Source organism: Trichoderma reesei, assembly GCF_000167675.1.
Source record: "Trichoderma reesei QM6a unplaced genomic scaffold TRIREscaffold_3, whole genome shotgun sequence".
Classification (NCBI taxonomy): Eukaryota; Fungi; Ascomycota; class Sordariomycetes; order Hypocreales; family Hypocreaceae; genus Trichoderma; species Trichoderma reesei.
In genome coordinates this window covers 708,353-728,766 of record NW_006711150.1, presented here as the reverse complement: position 1 = coordinate 728,766, position 20,414 = coordinate 708,353, and the positions used below count along the sequence as shown (strand labels likewise).

At 53.3% G+C, this 20,414-nt stretch overlaps 5 protein-coding genes across 5 annotated transcripts; 3 read left to right on the top strand and 2 right to left on the bottom strand.

Annotated features, from left to right (window-relative positions):
- Positions 1 to 1,813: 1,813 nt before the first annotated feature.
- On the top strand, positions 1,814 to 5,972 carry TRIREDRAFT_75295 (glycosyltransferase family 20; the record flags this gene model as incomplete). Its single annotated transcript, XM_006962837.1, has 4 exons — positions 1,814 to 1,830; positions 2,737 to 3,076; positions 3,225 to 5,878; positions 5,932 to 5,972. Exons 2-4 carry the CDS (start codon positions 3,054 to 3,056, stop codon positions 5,970 to 5,972), a joined length of 2,718 nt encoding a protein of 905 aa, XP_006962899.1. The 5' UTR covers positions 1,814 to 1,830; positions 2,737 to 3,053.
- Positions 5,973 to 7,678: 1,706 nt separating this feature from the next.
- Positions 7,679 to 9,291, top strand: TRIREDRAFT_75294 (branched-chain amino acid aminotransferase; the record flags this gene model as incomplete). The annotated part of the gene is made up of 2 exons (XM_006962836.1): positions 7,679 to 8,105; positions 8,165 to 9,291. The coding sequence occupies exons 1-2, from the start codon at positions 8,030 to 8,032 to the stop codon at positions 9,289 to 9,291; spliced, it is 1,203 nt and encodes a 400-aa protein (XP_006962898.1). The 5' UTR covers positions 7,679 to 8,029.
- A 192-nt stretch (positions 9,292 to 9,483) lies between these two features.
- Positions 9,484 to 10,011, bottom strand: TRIREDRAFT_104277 (cell wall protein; the record flags this gene model as incomplete). The annotated part of the gene is made up of 1 exon (XM_006962618.1): positions 9,484 to 10,011. One exon carries the CDS (start codon positions 10,009 to 10,011, stop codon positions 9,484 to 9,486), a length of 528 nt encoding a protein of 175 aa, XP_006962680.1.
- Positions 10,012 to 11,027: 1,016 nt separating this feature from the next.
- On the bottom strand, positions 11,028 to 15,323 carry TRIREDRAFT_104276 (uncharacterized protein; the record flags this gene model as incomplete). Its single annotated transcript, XM_006962617.1, has 5 exons — positions 11,028 to 11,691; positions 11,801 to 13,346; positions 13,459 to 14,553; positions 14,663 to 14,801; positions 15,306 to 15,323. 5 exons carry the CDS (start codon positions 15,321 to 15,323, stop codon positions 11,028 to 11,030), a joined length of 3,462 nt encoding a protein of 1,153 aa, XP_006962679.1.
- Positions 15,324 to 17,007: 1,684 nt separating this feature from the next.
- Positions 17,008 to 20,409, top strand: TRIREDRAFT_120381 (uncharacterized protein; the record flags this gene model as incomplete). Its single annotated transcript, XM_006962835.1, has 5 exons — positions 17,008 to 18,470; positions 18,523 to 18,822; positions 18,876 to 19,836; positions 20,068 to 20,234; positions 20,366 to 20,409. The coding sequence occupies exons 1-5, from the start codon at positions 17,012 to 17,014 to the stop codon at positions 20,407 to 20,409; spliced, it is 2,931 nt and encodes a 976-aa protein (XP_006962897.1). The 5' UTR covers positions 17,008 to 17,011.
- Positions 20,410 to 20,414: the final 5 nt, after the last annotated feature.

The following is a 20,414-nucleotide window of genomic DNA, read 5'->3' as shown; positions in this document are numbered from 1 at the left end:
GCCATGGCTGTGTTTAGAGGGGGGGCTGTGGCGGGGAGGAAGGATGTAAACGAAGTGCGAGAGAGGCGCGGATTTCTTGCCTCGTCTCTCAGTTGGGTGCTGCTGTACAGTACCTACTGTGCGTTTGATCGACCAATATGGGAAACTCTGTAAACAGCTGTATCGTACCTATTTCCCCGTCCCCCTCGCCCGTAGCAGTTGGGACGAGCGTGTCACAGCCAGTTCGTTGAGATTCCGTCGTCTCTCGTTTGGGCTGGCCCTGGTTCGTCGTGATGCTTCCCGGGCCGCAAACTCCCGGCCGACAGGGTTCATGGACGTTACATTTCCGGAACCACCATTTCAGGTGTGTGTCTGAAGTTATATCTCGATCCTGCCGGTATGTACTCGCACAGGTACAACGCTTGTAACGGTCGCCGTTGGCATCACGCAAGAGTCATTCCCCTCGCTGTTGATCACGATATCACGGCGTGCATTTTCTCGTACCTACACATATGGGCAGCACGGCCTGGGAGCAAAAAAAGCACGGGGCAAATCGAATCCGAGTCATCATCGGCCCGCACAGACATGCACCAGCTCTTTAAGTCAGTGAACGCAGGAAACAGGTTGCACCAGCAAAGAGGCACCGGCGATGATGCCATGCCATGCCGTGCGACCTTGAGAAATGCCTGTGATTCACGCTTCACGCTTCAGCCCGCGCCTCGCCAGCCTGTCATTTCGCGCAGCCTGGCCCAAATAAAAAGGCGCCGGCCGAGCACGAGGCCTGGCGGCGGATTCCCAATTGCGATCCTGCGCGCAGAGGCACGGCGCGTTTGTGCAACACCCAGAAGCTGCGCAAAAAGGGTCATGGGCAATGGGAGTTGGTGTAAGCGCGTGGCTCACACACACACACACACACACACACGATAACACGCTGAGCCTAGTTGATACCACACCCAACCCTGGACATTTTGAAGCTTTGTGTCAAACAAACGTTGCTGCTTCTGACAGGAGAGAAAAGCCCAGTTTGGGAGGGGTGGCCCGGATGGCCGAGTGCACTTCAGCTTTTCTTCTGCCTTGCAGCTGCTTGTGCCGTGTGAGATGTGAGAGGAGTAGAGAGAGCAGGAGACTTTTTTCGGGATGCATTACGGAGGCACAATGATGACAGCATGAAGTCGTTCGTTCTTCCCTGGCCCTGATGTCGTGAGCCGCTACGGACTTTGCAGGAACGCAACACATAATAGGTACGCACATGTGATTGCATGGCTGCACAGTGACGGGCACAGCTGCCACGATGCGGGAGGGCCAGGAAGTGGGTGAGGCGTGTCGCGATGCCTGGCCCAGGAGGCCAAGCACCAGCAACGCCCCCCTCCCTTGTTGGTTGGTCCCAAGACAGCTAGCAAAACGGAACTGAGGGCGCCATCGTCGACGCCCATTTGCCGCCGTTTTGCGGATTTACCTAATAACAGTCATGTTCAAACGGACACTGGGCTGGCTTGGGTGTGCTTGGCAGGCCCCAGGTTTCTACCTACGTATTGACACGATAATACCTAGTAGTAGTAGTGGAAGAATTGACGAGCAAACGGACCAAAGCCTCCAGCCGTCTCAACGCTAGCCTTCCCACAATTATCCGGGCATCGAGGACGTCAGCTTTGAGCAATGGCAACTCCACCGCAATCGGGTCTGCCCAGCTTCGCGAGCCATTACGTCAGAGTTGGTTGGTGCTTTAAACAAGCACCAGTTCCTTAACAAACACTGTTTTTCTCGACCTTTTTCAGTTCTATTCAGGACGGACAGACAAACAGACAGACAGACAGACATCAGCACCATCAGCTTATCCGCGCTCAAGACAAGGTAAGTGGTGAGAAGTCAATTCAGCCTCCGTGTGTTTTTGCTGCTCTGCTTTTGCTTGTTTGCACCAGTTATTACCTATTACCACCACACCCTTGTCTCTCCCTCTCTCTTTTTTTTTTGCTCCAAATTCTGTGCACGTTTCATACCCAATTGGTATCCCTGTCGCGAGGGGCACCGGATGCAAGGAAACGCCTCGATCGAGTAAGAAGACAGACAAGGTCAAGGTCAAGAAACGGCGTCAACACAAAGAAGATCCCCAAGGAAGCGACAAGGGCCCCCCGCCTCGAGCCTCGCAGCGTCGCAACTGGTGACACGACAAGCGGGCCGACCGAAACATTTTTTTTTTTTTTTTCCTTTCTGTCTTTTGCACTGCTCAGACGGCATCCAATCGAGAGCATCCCGATCAGTCCCGCGAAAGCCTCAAGACAAGACGGGCAGCACAGCACCAAGATCCTCGCCTCACGCCCTCCCTCCACAACCAAGTGGCTTGACACCTATCTCCCATTGATCTTCACAGGCCGCTGCTCTTCACATCTGACGCCTTGAACTCTATCGCTCTCTTGTTATTCCCCTCTAACAGTAGCTTCGTGCTGTCCCGCCTTGATATCACTTCTCACCCGCCGTCTGGCAAGCCCCAGCCTATCACAGCCACCGGCCTTAGCAGGTGGACCTCCTGTCTTGTCTGTCTTGCCTTATAAAAAGAAAAGGCTCCGCAGCTGCTGCTCCCTTGCCCACTGCTAAGAGGCTAAGAAAAAGCACCGGACGGCCTGTTTTGCTGCCCAGCTCTTGGTACTTGAGCCTTGTTTTCTGCTCGTCTCGAGAACCTTCTGCCTCTTTTTCTTTCTCTTCCTTCTCCATCACAAAACATCTTCTCGTTGTTGTTCCTCTAGCTCACCTGTTTGCAAGCTCGACAACACCGCTACTACACACACACATACTCTCTCCATCGACAGACGACCTTGGGAGAGCAGCTAGTCTACCCGCATGTCTCTGCCGTAGCCGATACTCAGCTTCACCTGCCATCCAGCGGAAACAGGGAACCGGTATCGTTCGCTTTCTTGCGGCCTCGTTTCTGCTACGCATCGCCATCGACTTGCCGGAGCCAAGTCTCGCCGTCGTTCCGCCTCCGTCAGACAACCAACCAAGAACAATCTCCCATCTGGGACATTCGCCGTCTTTTGCAATTTCGACCTTAGGCTGCGTCCAACAAGCCATTGCCCACCATGACGGTCTTTATCTGCTCTCTGTAAGTCGGGCCGTCACAATCGAGGCTGCTCCCTCCTTGATATGCCCGTCTCTCCCTCTCTTCTTTTTCTGCCTTGCTGGTAGCCGCGGCTACGACATCCACGCTACTGAGGCTAATGCACGTCATCTTGCTTTGTTGCTTCTCGCAGCTTTCTCCCCAAGACGATCCAGTTCAACCTGCCGGGCAACTCCCGTCGTCGTCACACGCTCACGAAGCGCCAAAAGGCCTTTGAGCCGCCCAAACCGCCCGCGGTTCCGCCCGTGGATGTCCAGCCCAGCCTCTTCGCACCGCGACCAGACATCACCCCGCCGCATACCCCGGTCGACGAGCCCAACTCTCCCGATCCGTTTGCCAACGAAGATGGCTTCCGTATCCAGTTCCCGCACAGCGACCAGTCGCCCACCGACAAGAACAGGGTCTGGGGCGGTCGTGCGGACCAGCCCAAGTCTCGCGCCAGCACGCCGCCGCCGGCCGACATCTTCGAGAGCAGCCGCACCCTGCAAAAGGCCACCGAGATGGGCCGTCGAGGCATCGACAAGCCCCGCACGCTGATGCGTAGCGAGAGCCACGACAAGGTCTTTGCCACTGCTCAGTGGCGCGTCGTCAACGCCGACCAGGGCAATGGCGGTCTTCGCAACGCTGCCCTGGCCGCCGCTCGCGACGGCAAGCTCTCCGACTACACCTGGGTCGGCACCCTGGGCATGCCCACCGACGCTCTCGAGGGTACCCAGCAGAAGCAGGACATTGAGGATACGCTGGCCACCGAGTACGACATGCTGACCGTCTTTTGCTCCGACAAGGACTTTGACGGCCACTACACGCACTTTTGCAAGCAGATGCTCTGGCCCGTCTTTCACTACCAGATCCCCGACAACCCCAAGAGCAAGGCGTACGAGGACCACTCGTGGAAGTACTATGTCAAGGTCAACCAGGCCTTTGCCGACAAGATTGTCCAGAATTGGAAGCGCGGCGATGTCATTTGGATCCACGACTACCATCTGCTGCTTGTGCCCGGCATGATCCGCAAGAAGCTGCCCGAGGCCAAGATTGGCTTCTTCTTGCACGTTGCCTTCCCCTCGTCCGAAGTCTTCCGCTGCTTGGCTGTCCGGAAGGAGCTCCTCGAGGGCATGCTGGGCGCCAATCTCATTGGCTTCCAGATCCAGGAGTACACGAGGCACTTCTTGCTCACCTGCAGCCGCATCCTCACCGTCGAGGCCACGCCGGAGGGCATCCAGCTAGAGGACCGGTTCGTCGATGTGGTGCACAACGCCATTGGCATTGACCCCGTCAGCCTCAACAAGCACCGCGAGGAAAACGAGGTCAAGAAGTGGTTGGCCGTCATGCAGGAGCGCTACCAGGGCAAGAAGCTCATTGTTGCGCGAGACAAGCTCGACCACGTGCGAGGCGTCCGGCAGAAGTTGTTGGCATACGAGCTGTTCCTGAATAAGAATCCGGAATGGCGCGAGAACACTGTCCTGATCCAGGTGGCGCTCTCTGCGGGCGAGCCTACCGAGCTGGATGCCGCCGTCTCCGACATCGTTACGCGCGTGAACTCGACGTGGGCAAACCTGGCTTACCAGCCCGTGGTCTACCTCAAGCAGGACATTGACTACGCCCAGTACCTTGCCCTGCTGTCCATTGCCGATGCGCTCATGATCACCAGCCAGCGTGAAGGCATGAACCTGACCTCGCACGAATATCTCTTTTGCCAGGATGGCAAGATCTTCCCCAACAAGAAGCACGGCTCCCTCATCCTTTCGGAATTTACCGGAACCTCGTCGCTGTTTGGACGCAACGAACTTTCGGTGAACCCCTGGGACTACCGCCAGTGCGCCGACGCCATCAAGCAGGCGCTGGAGATGAGCGAGGAGGAGAAGACGCGCCGGTGGGAGAAGCTCTACCAGTCCGTTGCGCACCAGACGGGATCGCACTGGTTCAGCGAGTTCCTCGGCCACCTGGACCGTTCCTACGAAGAGCAGCACAAGCGCGACCAGACGTACGTGCCGCGCCTCTCGATGAGCTCCGTCACTGCCAAGTACACCAGCTCCCAGCGACGCTTGTTCATCCTCGACTACGAGGGCACCCTGGTCAGCTGGGGCCCCGTGAACCAGATCATCCCCGTCAGCCCACAGCGGACGCTCGACGTGCTCAACGACCTGTTGCTGGACGAGCGAAATACTGTTTACGTCATGTCTGGTCGACGGCCGGAGGAGCTGGACCGGGTCTTCCGCCGCGTGCCCAACCTCGGCCTGATTGCCGAGAACGGCTGCTTCCTCAAGGACTGCGGCTCGGAGGAGTGGGTAGCCATGGCGGACGCGGACCAGATCACCAACTGGAAGGAGTCGGTCAAGCCCATTATGCAGTACTACCTGGAGAGAACGCCCGGCACGCATGTCGAGGAGAGGCGCTGCAGCCTGCTGTTCCACTACAACAACGCAGAGGACTACGAGTCGGCGTCCCGCCAGGCCTCTGACTGCGCCAGCCACGTCAACGATGCCTGCGAGTCGCTGCGGGTGCACGCCGTAGCAACGGACGGAGCCATTGTGGTTGAGCCTCTGGACTGGACCAAGTGCACGGCGGCTCAGCGAGTGTTTGAGCAGCTGGGAGAGCACATGAAGTCGGATGAGACACACAAGCAGCCCGTCGACTTTTTGATGGTTGTCGGCGACGGACGAGAAGACGAAAAGGTGTTTAGATGGGCAAACAACCTGGGCGAGCAGAACCAGATCAAGAATGTCATTACTGTGAGCCTTGGCAGCCGAAGCACCGAGGCGGCGGCCACTTTGACCCAGGGCGTGAGCGGTAAGTCTTTCTTGTTCACAATGCATCATGACAAGAGACTAATGGTGTGTTAGGTGTCTTGAACTGCCTTCAGCGTCTGGCATCGGTGTCGTAGGGAAGCATCCTTGCCTCAGTCTTTGCCTAGTTTCCCCACCACTCTCCTTTTCCATTCGCAGTTGTTTTACTTGACACTTTTTCCTCCTGTTTCTCGTCATTGTAAGGCGTCTCTGGTATATGAAAAGGAGGCGTACGGCTTTCATTGGAGTCTGAATTATATATCTGAACAGGCCGCAGAGCATGGTCTACACGATGGATGGGCCTTTTATAGCACGAGTACCCCTTTTTTTCTTTTGCATCCGTACGAAATGGAGCAACGAGTTTTACGTTTGAAAGGAGGTGAAAAAAAAAAGTTCATTGTTCATCACAACTTGCCAGCATGTTCTGTTACAAGCTTTGATATTCGGCTTGTTTCTACATGCATTTCTAGTTGGCCGCTTTGTTTGCTCTTGTTGCGTTTCATGGTATTGGCGTCGGATTAGACACGCATTGGCGGACATGCATTGATGGTACATAGCTAGCTTTACGGATAGCGCTCGCGTGCAAGAAAATGGTTAAGGTATATTTGGTACAAGATGTCTGCTCTCATGTCGAGGTGCCGTTGTCTTTCTCCGGAATTTCCAGAGATGCAGGTCGGCTATTTGCGTTGAAGCAGCAAGCGAGCGAGCGAGCCACTTTCCGTGTCAAAGTTGTCCAATCGGTAGTCAATCAGCTATCTACTAGGTAGGTAGTAGGTAGTAGGTCAATTGGAGTGATGTAGTGGCAACAGTAGGCTGTATGTAGTCGTACGATGGAGGTGAGGCGATCATGATACTATTTTCGTACACTAGGAAAGTATAAATATATCAATCAAGACTTGTGCCGCGGCTACTAGGCGTTTGGGAGTCGAAGGTGGTGTTGAAGTTGTGAGCCACACTGGGACGATTGGGTGTTAAGGGGTGGTTTGTGGGGAAGAAGAAGAGGTGCGTTGTGTTGTTGTTATGTGTCTGAGTCTGGGTATAGAATGGAGATGGGTTGAGGGGGATGTGAGGGGAGGATATGGGATGATGTAAGTTGGGGCGACAAGGTTTTGAGGGAGCTGAAGGGGGGATGGAGCTGGAGCTGGAGCTGGAGCTGGAGCTGGAGCTGGAGCTGAGGGAGTGTTTATTAGTTGCTTTGAACTGTGGCTCTGAAATGTGGCTCTGAAATGTGGCTCTGAAATGTGGCTCTGAAATGTTGCTGTTGCTTTCGACTTTTTGAGAGATGAGGACAGGTGCCGTTGATGGCTCTGGTAAAAGGGGTCAGTCGAGTGAGTTGAATTCATATTTATACGGACGGGTCTTTCGAGAGGTTGCAGCTTTGGAGTATAGCGGACGACCTTGGCTCTTAGTCATAAACCATGTCCGACAGTAGGCACTATGTGACGCCTCTCTAACTGCTTCCTTCTCTTAACAGACTCGGCATTTGTTAATGTCAACTCGCCGCTCTCAAAAAGTCACAGCGTCTACTTCATGTCGTTCGTTGTTCGTTAAGCGTCTATGTGCTCTGCATTACATCGTCCGGGGAAACACAGGCGGAGCTTGGGGGGGGGGAGTGACCGCAAGGCCGGAAGCGGAGGCGACCCCAGAGCGAGATCGGCTTGTTTTGTTAGGTGGGATGGCATTACAGTATTAGACAGCTGCTTCTTCTGGGATGGAATGACTCCTCGTACCAATTAAAGACGGGTTGCGGCTGTTGTGTGCATGTAAGAAAAGAAAGAAGACGCCGGATAATATTTACACGACAAAAAACATCAATTGGCCAGATATCATCATCCTGCTAAGCATCCTCCTCACCTTCTTTTCTCTCTCTACTTGACTCATTGCTGTGAATGACTTACTGAAGAGAATTGGGTTGGAGAATTGGGTTCTTACAGCGATCGGCGTGGCGCTTCGTCTTTCCGTCCTCCGTCCTCCGGGCCTGCTGCTGCCATCAATCTTTTATACCCACAACTGTGTGAGCTACCTACAGTCAACATAGTCTGGCTGGTTGCTCAACTCCGAATTGCTTCAAAAACTCTTGTCGCAAACCCACACACTCATTCGCACACCCTCTTAACCACAACAACTTCAAAGCACAAGACAATCAGTCCTCGAAATGGGCTCCACGGCTTTTCCCCCGCCGCCGGTCAACACCATTGACTGGTCCAACGTCGGCTTCCGCGTCCGCGAAGGTCCGTCTAGAATCAAACCAGACATATGTCTGATCTTGTCTGCTAACACAGCATCGCAGTCAACGGCCACATCGAATCGACCTACTCCCTCAAGACGGGCACATGGACGCCGCTCAAGTTCGTCGCGGACCCGTACATGCGCATCCACGGCATGGCCCCGGCGCTCAACTACGGCCAGCAGGCCTACGAAGGGCTCAAGGCCTTCCGCATGCCCGGCGACGCCTCCATCGCCATCTTCCGCCCCGACCGCAACGCCGTCCGCATGCAGCACTCGGCCGAGGTCGCCTGCATGCCGCCCGTCCCCGTCGACCTCTTCCTGCAGGCCGTGAAAGCCGCCGTCGCCCTCAACGCCGGCTACGTGCCCCCCCACGAGACGGGCGCCGCCATGTACATCCGGCCGCAGATCTACGGGTCGAGCGCGCAGCTGGGGCTGTCGGCGCCCGAGGAGTACACCTTTTGCGTCTTTGTGATCCCGACGGGCGTCTATCACGGGTCGCACCCGGTCAAGGCGCTCGTGCTGGACGAGTTTGACCGCGCCGCGCCCAACGGCACGGGGCATGCCAAGGTCGGCGGCAACTATGCGCCCGTGCTGCGCTGGAGCGACAAGGCGCGCGCCGAGGGCTATGGCATCACGCTGCACCTGGACAGCGCGCGGCACGAGGACATTGACGAGTTCAGCACGAGCGGCTTCATCGGCGTCAAGGCGGGCGCCGACGACAACGAGAACGACGTCACCCTGGTCGTGCCAGACTCAAAGTGCGTCATTGACAGCGTGACGAGCAACAGCGTGCTCGAGCTCGCCCGGAGCTACGGCTGGAAGGTCGAGAAGCGCCCCATCAAGTACGCCGAGCTGCCCTCCTTCAGCGAGGTCTTTGCCGCGGGCACGGCCGCCGCGCTGGTTCCCATCCGGAGCATCACGCGCCGCGGCACCAAGGGGCTTGCTGATGGACCCAAGGTGACGAGGACGGACAAGGACGGCGGCGCGGAGACGGTCACGTATATCCCCGACGGCGTGGAGGATGCCGGGCCGGTGTGCTTGAAGGTGCTGACGGCGCTGAAGAGCATCCAGCTGGGCAAGGTGGAGGACAAGTTTGGCTGGCGCTTTGCGGTGAGCGAGGAGGATGGCAAGGCGGTGCTGGGGGATGGCCTTGGGTTTGATGCTCAGACGGTGGACGAGATGGATTAAAAGAGAAGATTTTGGGTCTTTTGTATATACGAATCACGAGAACGAACCGAAAAAAATCACACAAAAAGCAATCATGACATCTTGTTTTGAAATCCAGATCATATAAACACCCCCCTCCCCCCCTTTATTCACTCATCCTGGGCTTCAACACAGCCATTTGAACGCGACAGAATTCCAGTCAGTCAAAGGCCTTCACAACACCTCATACGCAGCCAATCCCTCCGCAAAACTATCATCAATCCCCTGCGTCAACCCCTTTGCAACACCCTGCAAATCAACCGGCACCTTTTCCACCACCCTATCCGCAAAATCCCTCGCCGCATCCCTCTCGAGCTTCAAATTCAGCAGCACCACCGGATCCGCCACAATCAACCTGTCAAACTTCTTCTTGGCGCCGATGATCGTGGTGATGGTCTGGTTGACGTCCGTGGCGAGCGTGATTGTCGCAGAGGCCACGGCGAGCGTCTGGTCCAGCGTGAGGTTCGCCGCGCGAGAGGCTGCGTGCGTGCCGCCGTAGATGCTCTCGAGGAGGCTCCCGGATTGGGCGGTGATGGCGAGCAGCGTGAGCGGGGAGCCCGTCCAGGTGGAGATTGTCGTGTTGAGGGTTGTTGTGTGTGCCGAGATGGAGGTGATTGCGTCGAGAATGGGGTTTGCTGGGGTTTGGGCGCTTGTGAGGAGGAGGGTTGGGAGGAGGGTGAGGAGGGTGCGGTGGAGATGCATTCTGATGATGTTGAAGGAGTTGCAGTTGGATTGAAAATATAGCTGAGTTCAAGTGTGTCAAGGGTAGACAATCCTGTGGCAGAAAAGCAAGGTCAACCGATTCTTTTCCCGGTGGCAGAGTCGTCCACGATCCTTATATACCCTCATCCCCCCCCCTTACCAATCGCTCACTTACACACACATCCACCCATCCACGTCCACGTCAAACCAAACCAAACCAACCAACACACCTTCACCCATCCCAGTTCCTCCTCCAAAAAACCCTCCTAGTTCATCCATTCCATCATCAACTCACCATCTCATCTCATTCAACCACGCCATATCAACCTCTCCCCCCCTCCCTTCCGCCGGGGCCCCCTACCCAAATCAGGCAGCTCACAAAACCTGCTCGGCCTGCTTCCCCCCAACAGACACCAATCCGCACATGGAAAAATCTCATGAAAATCATCATCTTGACTCCTCAATTATCCGCCTTTTTTTTCCTCCAGTGATTCTTCATCTTTTATGTGGTAACACTACTTCTCCCGGGATTCTCACCTGCATTAGTTGCGGGGAAAAGCCCAGTGTTGTGCGGAGAAGCGAGATCTGGGGTAAATCCACACGGCTGCTGCCGCGGCTTGTTTCTTGGCTTGTCCCTCTTCTTTCTTTCTTTCTCTTTCATGTGCTCGACGGAGACTTGGCAGGGCTGGAAAATTCACATGTGTTTCTTTTTCTCTCCTTGTTGCTTCACGTTCTTCACGTAGAGTTACACTGCTCGTTGATTCTCATGTAGAGGTGCCTCTCGAGAATCAACATGAAAAGTCTCGCTCTATCGTCACCGTCAGCCGTCACTCACTCAGCTCTTGGATACCATTTGCCATCTATCCAATGCATCTCAGCCAATACCATATCACGCTTCCGGACAATAAACACAACGCTCTTTATCCAAGTAAATACAGCACCGCTACAAGTAACATGCAAAAGGTAAGCTATACCAACGCCGCTCATGACTTGCCTCCCACATCTGTCTCGGCATCTCACGATCTTTCTATTTCCTCCACCATCTCCAAGGTGACTTCCATCCCAATCTTCCAAACCCGAAGAAGAGCGTCAAGCGTGCTTGGCTGCATCAAGTGAGCCTTTTCTGGATGCTTGAGACAAAACCTACCCAGCGCCGACTCAAATAGCCCATTGTGTCGCCAGATCGGCGCGTCTGCCGACCACTTCCAACGCCCGGCAGCTCGGTGGTATCGTGAATACTCCTGGCCGAGTTGCTCTCTGATGATTTCGAAAGCGGCGAGTCTCCGGCTGCGGCCTTCAATGGCCTCGTCGATGCCCCCTAGGTCGCCCAATAGCTCGGCATATTGTTCCGTAATTCCCGCCTCCAGCCAGGGGTCGAAGCTGTAACTGGCGACGAGGATTTCCCACTCGACGTCTCTCTCTTGTCCGACTCGCCAAAGCCGGCCCATTGCGCTCAAGAGCATGCCATAATTCGGAGGCAGCTCCATAATGATGCCTCGACGGCAGAACTCATGCAGGCTCACGCCAAGGCCCAGCACCTGGAATGTCGTCACGAGGCATGTATACGGTGAGAACTTGTGGTTGAAGACTCTGACGGCTCGGTCAATCTCGGCTTGAGTGTGTCTTGATGTAAGATGAAGAGTCCTGATTCCACAAGCTACAAGGGCTGCGGTAAGGATTCTGTCAAACCAAAGTTAGCTCTGCCGGCACCGAGTTGGACACAAAGGTAAAGAGAAGCCATCATGCGTCGCACATAGTGCTTGCTGCCTGGCGCAGAAAAGCAACTTACCGACCAGTCAACGGGGAACTTGTGAATAGCAGGAGCATTTCTTCCTCTTCCTGGCATTGGAGTGCCCTCAGCAGTACATGGCAATACTTTAGGCTGCCCGAAGCAACATACTTGACTTGACTCAGCCTGTCCAAAGGGAACTCCAGACTCCGAGATTCCCTCGTGTTATAAAACAGCCACTCCAGCCCACCCGTCGTCTCAATGGATATTGGGTGCCTTAACACGCCCTCCTGCAGAATGTGCAAGTTCTGGATAAGGCGCTTTGTCGGACATGTCAGAGTCGTATTCTTGACATCTGTGCTTATCATAGACAGTCGGGGAAGAAGGGCTTTTTGCGGTGAGGCATTCACCACACTTCTCACAAGAGCCATGCTCATGTAACCAACGCTCTGAGACATGGATTCGCGGAGCCCCTGCTTCACTGATTCTGGCGGCATGAGCTCAATAGTCCGGACAGCCAGACGACCGACGCCTTCCCCCAGGCATGTAACTCTGCCATCGGGAAGTGTCATCGGCGTGTACATGCCTCGCCTGACGGATATCATGTCCAAGATCTGTCTGGTTACAGGTCCAAGAGGCGCAACGCTTCGTCGTGAGGGAACCTCGAGGTCCCTGAAAAGTTCTGGATGAAGTAGATACGCTGGTCCGCATCCGATGAGAACGTAGAGTTTGAACTGCTCGCATTGTACCTTTTGCCACTCCGTCAGGTTCTCATACGCCTCGCTATTGATTTCAGAACCTGTGCTGATCAGGCGATCCAGAGATATCCCTTCAATAGCTTCCCTAAGCATCAATCGTTGATAGGTTGTCGGGTCATGGAGAAGTTCACGACAATCCAAATTTGATCCAGGGCGGTATCCAAACGGCCAGGCTGGATTCCACAGTATTTGAAGATAGGTAGACATGTCTCGAAGAGTGAGGAACGGGTGCCCGGACACCAAAAGAAGGGCCTCTCGATCCACATGTGCTACCATCTGCCGATACCAATGGTCATCGCCTTGGAGAATTTGACACTCGTCCAGAGCAACGACATTCCACAGGGGCTCAACACTAGCAATTCGTTTTCGTTCTTTTTGCGCATCCCAGCAGACATTGGCCTCGCTTGCCTGACTCGCCAACTGTTGACTGCCTTTCGAGACTGGAAGAAATTCTAGCCAGCTCTCATAGGATGCCAAAAGAAGGACGCGAGCAACCTCCTTGTCCCTCCTTCTCGCGGCCCATTTGTCAATGTGCTGCTGGAACTCTTCGGCGCTGTCAATTGTCTTGTGGTGAGTGAACTGAATGCCGTCCGTAGGACGACAGAGCACCCAGATATCAAACACATCATGCCATCGTACTTCCAGTTCCCTTGCGGCCGTGCCAAAGTTTGCCAAGGGCATAATGATGACATTTGGCTTGAAAGGTCCAAGATCCGAGAGAGAGTAGTTTTCTTCGATCAAAAACTTGATTGCCAACAGCATCACACGTGTTTTCCCGGTACCGCACTGGCTGAACAGCATGGCGCATCGCAGGGGCCCTCCCAGCAGTTGTGCCACTTGATTTGCGTCTGCCACCTATGTTAGATTGACTTGGGTAGGTCAAAGCAACATTGTCTCCTCTTCTCGGCAAACAAAGCCTCCGTGTTTTGAGGGTAGCAGCAGAGGCGGAAGGTCGCGTACCTGAGATGTGCGGTGCCTGTAATTCCTTCTCCGTAGCTATATCGTACACACCAGAACCTCTCCGTTCGCAGATATCAAACAAGCTTTCTTCGTTGAACCGAGGACTGTATCCCAACCAAGCGTCCATCTCCCTTGACCTGTCCAGTCCGGGGTCAGCAGTGCTGAGAGGCAATATGTCCCCAAATTCGGCAGATACTCCTTTGTCGCAGTGTTGCTGCTGCATCTGCTCCTTGAGCCACGTCTTCAGATGCAATAGCTGTTTGCTGTTCATTGGCGCTGAGTTCGACGAGACTCGTGGGCCGTCCATGTCGAGTTGCCAGTCTATACTGGGGGTGATCAGATCGAGGGTTACACAGACGGCATCTGTCACAACCTCGACCAATGCGCCCCAAGGGTCCTGCAGTATGCTCAACCGTTCGAAGTCGCTCTTGGACCGCCATGTAACAATATCCCGTAGCACGTAGGCAATCTCTTCGTTTGTTGCACGCCGCGACATCAACTGCGTATCAATCGCGTCGTGTGCGGGATCTCGGAGAAGATGTCCACCAGCTGCCAACTCTTCAGATGCGACATAGCCATATATCTCCGAGTCTAGGCTCATGTGGTATGGGCTTCCAAACTTCAGGGCGGCGGACGTATCTCGGCAGCTTTGGACGATGCCTTCTATTGTGAGCTGCCTCGTGATTGTAAAGACAATAACTGCATGAGCCCGCATCCAGTCTTCGTGGTGAATGCCCCAGACATATTCCTCTGGTTTCAACGAGCCACTATGGCAGAATCGAAGTGGATGCGATTTCATCAGTTTGTAGCAGGCTGCAAGTAGCGAGAATGAGTAGTCAGGGACGGCGGTAGAAACATCATCCTCATCAACAAAGCGGAAGCCAGGCAGGACCATCACCTGACTTGGTTTTCTCCCATCCAGACTGTCCTTGCGATGTGGCCACCTCTGTTGCAGCTCTCCAAAGCGTCCCCACACTCTGTACGCTTGGGAGATGATGCAGCTGGCATTCTGATGTCCGGTTGGCCGTCGATGACGCGGCAGCGGCTGACCACGATTGACGTAAAACCCGAGTAGCTGGGTGAGCACCATTGGCACTGCGTAGAAGTCACATATGAGTAAGGTACTCTAGTCAACGATTGACCTGACTGACACACCACACAACGTCTGGGAGAGCGAGGAGATAAAGGGCTGTGGAGTGCTTACCTTCAAAGTCGACAAAGATATACAGCTGTGTCACTGTGTCAAATCCTAGATACGCAGCCAGAAGGCGCGCGTTGCTCTGAAGCGTCTCTGCGAACAGCAGCCGTGCAAATCGTGGACGTGTCTTGCCCTCTGCCAGCGCCTAGCTGAGATTCGCCGCTTTCATCAAGTCGTTCGGCAGCTTTCTGGGAATCCGAGGCTTGAATGAGTCACTAATTGGGGTATCAACGGGAAGTTGATTTCTTGGTAGTGGGCATCCAAGCTTCCACTCAGTCGCGTGTATAAAGGGGCAGTCTTGACGGCTACTGATGTCGCTTGGAGTGCTGGTCAGCTTGATCTGGGCCACGGCCGGTATCGTCGTCCGCCTCAGCGCCTGGCCTCGTCTCTGTCTCCGTCGCCTGATGTTGGGAGGCGCAAGTAAAGAATTGTCTGCCATAATGAGCGCTGGCAAGTCAAAGTATACAAAACAGGGAGAAGGGAGTGAAGTAATGGACGATGTATGTATATTCGAGATGATGGAAGATGCAAGTTGTGGTTTTATGTGCGGAACTGGCGCACCAACTAAAGATTTGCCCTTTTTCCAGTTCAGGTGCGCTCACCGCCCTGTAACTGCCAGTTACATCTCTTCCAAGGTACATGTAAGTACCAGGTTACGCGTATTCATGTCGTCACCAGCCTTACCTCAACGATCAGTCATGTACCTACCTAGTACCCTGTTCATTAAGTTCAGGACGTCTTTTGAGGGCTGATCCGTATTTGTCCTACTACATTCCCCGTGTCTTCTGGAACAGGGGCATATATGTAAACGAGACGCCTGTTGAAACGAGGCTGAGCCAGCCTCGAAAGTCAACCTGCGAGATGAAAATTTGTAGAGTATCCCTAACAGTTTGGTAGCCATCATGTTGAGCTTGTGCAGTATGCTTGATTTGTACATGTAGGCAACGTTGACTTGCTGAAGAGGTGACACGGGCCTGTTGAGGTAGCATTGTTCGAGCGGAGCTAGACAGATGGAAACGGCGGGAACAGTAGAGTATGAAGTAAAAGATATATTGTACACGTAACGCTCAACCTGGATTAATCACGAACGCTAGGTAATGACCAACACGACATTTCATGTGTGTCGCAGCATCGATAGTAGGTGTGGACGAGGTATCCTGATCGGAAGAGCCATCTAGATGATAACCAACACATGGCATTACAGGCCATAATCTTGCACAAAGTGGCCTATGCTGTCTCTCATTGCGTCATTGGGAAAAGAAACTTGCATAAAAGGCCAATCTCTCCGAGAATCTACAACATAGGTAGGATACATAGATATATCAGGCCAGCGCAATAATGTCGTCTGCTGTAGGGGGACATGGTCTGCAGACAAAGTCAACACACCACTTTAGGATGTTATATGCACTTGGTAAGGTACCATGTTCCACTTTGAGTCTGGAACATGAGTTTTGGGTGAGATTTTGTCGAGTGTTGTTGGGTTGTGTGGATTTCTAGTCGCATCATGAAGGGAGATGAGGAAGCATGCTGCTGTAACCGCTTCAAAATCCTGAACAATGTCTCTATATCTCAAGCCTCTAGTGGCCTAGTCAAATTTTCTCGATGCTAAGCTCTATGTGCAAGCTCTTCTGATGAGGTGTGCCACTTCATGTGCCAGTTTGCAGGGTAGCCTGGAGGCTTCAAGACATGTATGACCGTACTTGTCGTCTGTACCCTGCAGATGTTATACGACGAGTTGCACACAAATCTGAATGCACAGATATTCTGCACTGAGTCCAAAGGATGTAGGTCACAAGTGAAAAGACGCTTGAGCAATCAAATTCGGTGTGAAGCGAGGTCTTGCTCTCTCAATTCCGGTGGCCGCGCCTTTTTATACTACAGCACGCTGTTTATGTAACTTAAAGGCCATATACCATCCTCCATTCAGTCCTGAAATGAACCCTTAGTATTCATGACTATGAAGGCTATATCCATCCCTGCAAAATTGGAGCATAGCGCAACTGTTTAGTGCGTATCATTGCGAATCCCATGCGCCATGCATCCCAAGATCTAGACTGCTGTTTTATGTGGTGATCGCTAACATGCTTCTTGTCGAGTATTCCATCCCAGCATAATCCGACAATCACCTGAAGCAGGCGGTACTTCGTACATCGTACACAGCCTGTTCGGTAACATGGATTATGGTTATCCCTGTCCGAAAGGCTGGCAGGCCATCGATTGGTTCAGGTGTGTTGGTTGGTGTTCTTGGTTGAAACATCTTGTGCCAACCCCGCCTCAGCTGAATCAGGCATCAAGAGTTTATCTCCCTTTCATCCATCAACATCGAATGCACCGAAATCACCCTGAGGGACAAGCATGGAGACCAGAAAGCCAGAATACCAGCATTTCATCCCCCAGTTCCTGCTCAGGAACTTCTCTCACAAGTATGTGCCCCCCGACAAGGCCAACAGGGGGAAGCCCAAGAAGCGAGGCAAGAAGAACAAGATGTATCCTGGAGACGATGTGATCAACAGCCTTTCTCTATCTGACGACTATCGCATCGATGAATGCCTGGTGAGGCGGGTCTGTGGCGTGGAGAACATGTACGTGGACACGACAAAGCCGGCTAAAGAACAGGGCAAGCTCGAGAAGAAGTTTGGCGTTCTGGAAAACCGAGCGAGCTGCGTGTATCGAAAGATCATCAAGGCGTACGAAGAGGGCAAGTCGACAATATGGTTGAAGAGAAGCGAAAAGGATATCCTGCGCAAGTTCATCTTTTTGCTCACCTATCGTGGGGAACAATATCACCGGAAGTACAACCTCACCAGCCTGCAAGAGTATGACGACGGCGACAAGGAGCTCCTACAGGAGTACATGACAAAGCACGGCTTCACCAGGCCCATTGACGTGTGGCTGCAGAGTCTCGAGACAATCATTGACTTTGACATGGACGCACAAGGGGCTTGGAGGGAGACAATATTCGAGAGCATCTACTCCCCCATCGCCGACTTCTTCGTCAGTCACATCTGCGGAATGTACATGGCTATTTGCACACCAACAAATCCGGACGAAGAGTTTGTCCTCACAGACAATTGCTACAATGTGACAGAAGGGCCGACGACATCTCATTTCGACGAGACCTCTGGCAAATATATCACGAAGTCTCCTCGCTTTCACATGTTTGCACCAATCTCCCCCCGGCTCATGCTCGTCTTGAGAAACGAATTTTTGCCCGAGCCGAACGAAGATGCGAATCCAGAGGTGAGGGCGCGGCGGGCGGTTGGCAGGCATTTGATGATTGACGCGATCTACGGCAGTGGAACGAACTCCATGATGGAGGATCTTCCCGTCACAAAAGCAACCAACAACTATACACATTTTGAAAACGGTATGTTGATGCCCAACGCGGGCTGGAACCGGCGTTTTGGCATGAACGACGAATTCTGCTTCAAGTTTACCAAGATCTCTACGAGCCACTTCCAAAAGATCAATGGTCTCTTGATCGATCACGCGTTTCATGGCTCAAGGGTTGTGTTCAACCGGAAAGATGCATTCATTGACCTGGTGGAATGGTATCTGACGGAACCCTGCGAGGTGGGCAAGAATCTCGTGGGCGAACACGCGGCCACGCAGGCGGCGTATATTGAAGGGCTCTCGCAATTCATGCTACGAGAAGGACGGGCGTTGGAGCCCAAAGTGAAGTTTTGGCCGAGCGAGCATCGCGATCTGAGGCAGCACCGCATTGAAAATCTTGCTGGAGCGAGGTTCTTGGAAGAAACAAGGCTTGGCGAGACTGACGTAGGGTCTGGGTTTGACGCGATTTACGAAAGACTAGGTACCATCTCTTTCCTCTTGGCTTTGATGGAAATACTAACTATATGTATTAGGCGGAACGATGGAGACATATGATATTGACAGGAATATGTCCATGGTAATGTTTGCAATATGGGCGATGTGCGTCGACTTGGACTGGGAGTCTCCTGATTATGGAAATCTTCGTTCCAACAAGCTGGACTGGCTGTTGGATAGATTTTTTCGCCAGCAGCCCTGTGTGAGGTTTTGGATGTTCCTGAAGCGCATGAGACTTGCCCAAAGCCGCAGAACTCCGAGCTGGGCACCCCAGGCGATACATGACAGATTGTTCTTCGAGATTTGCTGCAGCGGACCAGAAGATATGCTTGCATATTGTAAGCAGCCATCCCTCATCATACATTCGTCCTGCTAATTCCTTTTCCTCCAGCTTATCCCATAACATCTGACCGCGAGCTCAGTGAAGCCATGTACAAGAGCTTCAATAATAGCATGGACCTGATTAGTGGGCCGGGCCGTGGCCTGGAGTCAATGGGATACTTTTCCTTATTTAGTGACCCCAGCTGGAGGATTCCGACACCCGGGCGTATCGATCGTTGGCCGTGGAACCGCGTGAGAGCAAACGATGGACCTGACCTTGGCGAGGAACCACTGGCCTCGCTAGTTGCTGATTTAAGAAGGATGGCATCAATCGTCCGTGACAAGGAAAATGACCAATCGGTTGAGCCCGAGGTGGAAGATGTTGACACGAGCGAGCTGGAGGAAGCGGCCCAGTCTGAGCTTTCTCGTGACAAAGCCACCGAGACACCAACCAAGGTTGTTCAAGAATCTCAGCCAGACGATCTTGAGGAGACCCAAGAAGTACCTGATGCGCTTAGGAGGGCAGCGCGGGCTTGGTTCCTTGACAAAGAGGATGAGACGCCTGCCAAAGAGGTTGAAAAATCTCAGCAAGTTGACGATACAGGCGTTCAGGAAACGCCTGATGCACTTAGGAGGGCAGCGCGGGCTTGGTTCCCTGACAAAGAAGATGAGATGCCTGCCAAAGAAGCTGAAGAACCTCAGCCGGTAAACGAGAACGGAGTTCCAAAACCGGCTGATACCAACGGACAAGTCCACCCAGAGCAACCCCAGAACGAGACACGCCGGGTACCACGCGAATGGTATTCCCGCCTGCTGGCGCTACGAGAAGCGTACAGAGATCTCGACACCAAGACTAAGCTCGAGATAGCTTGGTTTTCCGGCATGGCCATCATGCTCACATCTGCTTTTCTCTTTCTGCTTGGATCATGCGGTTATCTACTCAGTTACTTTTGCCATTCTGCAGCCTGGATTTTGCGAGGCCTGGCGTGGTTGTTGGATATCTGTTTGCCAGTATACTTGACCCTCGTGAAGTATTATTTCTTCATTGGGCTTTTTCCATGGTATATAGGTCGGACCTTGCTTGAAGAATGGGGAGTACGGAGAGCCACCTAGTCTAGGTGGTTGTTGGATGTGGAGACTGGCATTTCGGTGTGCACGACGATGGGACAATTGGAAGATGGTTCACGCAAGACTGGTATCATGTTTATCAAGAAGATGTAAAGGGACAATTCATACTGATTTACTTCTATGTCCGCGAGTAGAGGCATCAAGGAACTCACTTTCACCTCATCAGCTTCGCACAAGCAGACATTCACTCTCAATCCTGCGATCTTAACTCCCATTCAATCCCTCGGCACAAGCATTGCACTGCCACAAGACCCAGCGCCACAATCTGACTTCGCCACACTTTCTTATTCCGGCAGCCTACGTAAGACATGCAACAAACGCTTCCAAAGAAACTGCCAAGATTCTTGGTTAGGTTTGTTATTTGGCTCGGGACAAGATATTATGTGCTAAATGGCTGCCTCGAGTGAATTCGTATGCAAACGCGTCATCCAGCGGCAAAAGCCCCCAACGAATACGCCAGTTTGGAAAGCGGGTAAGAGTG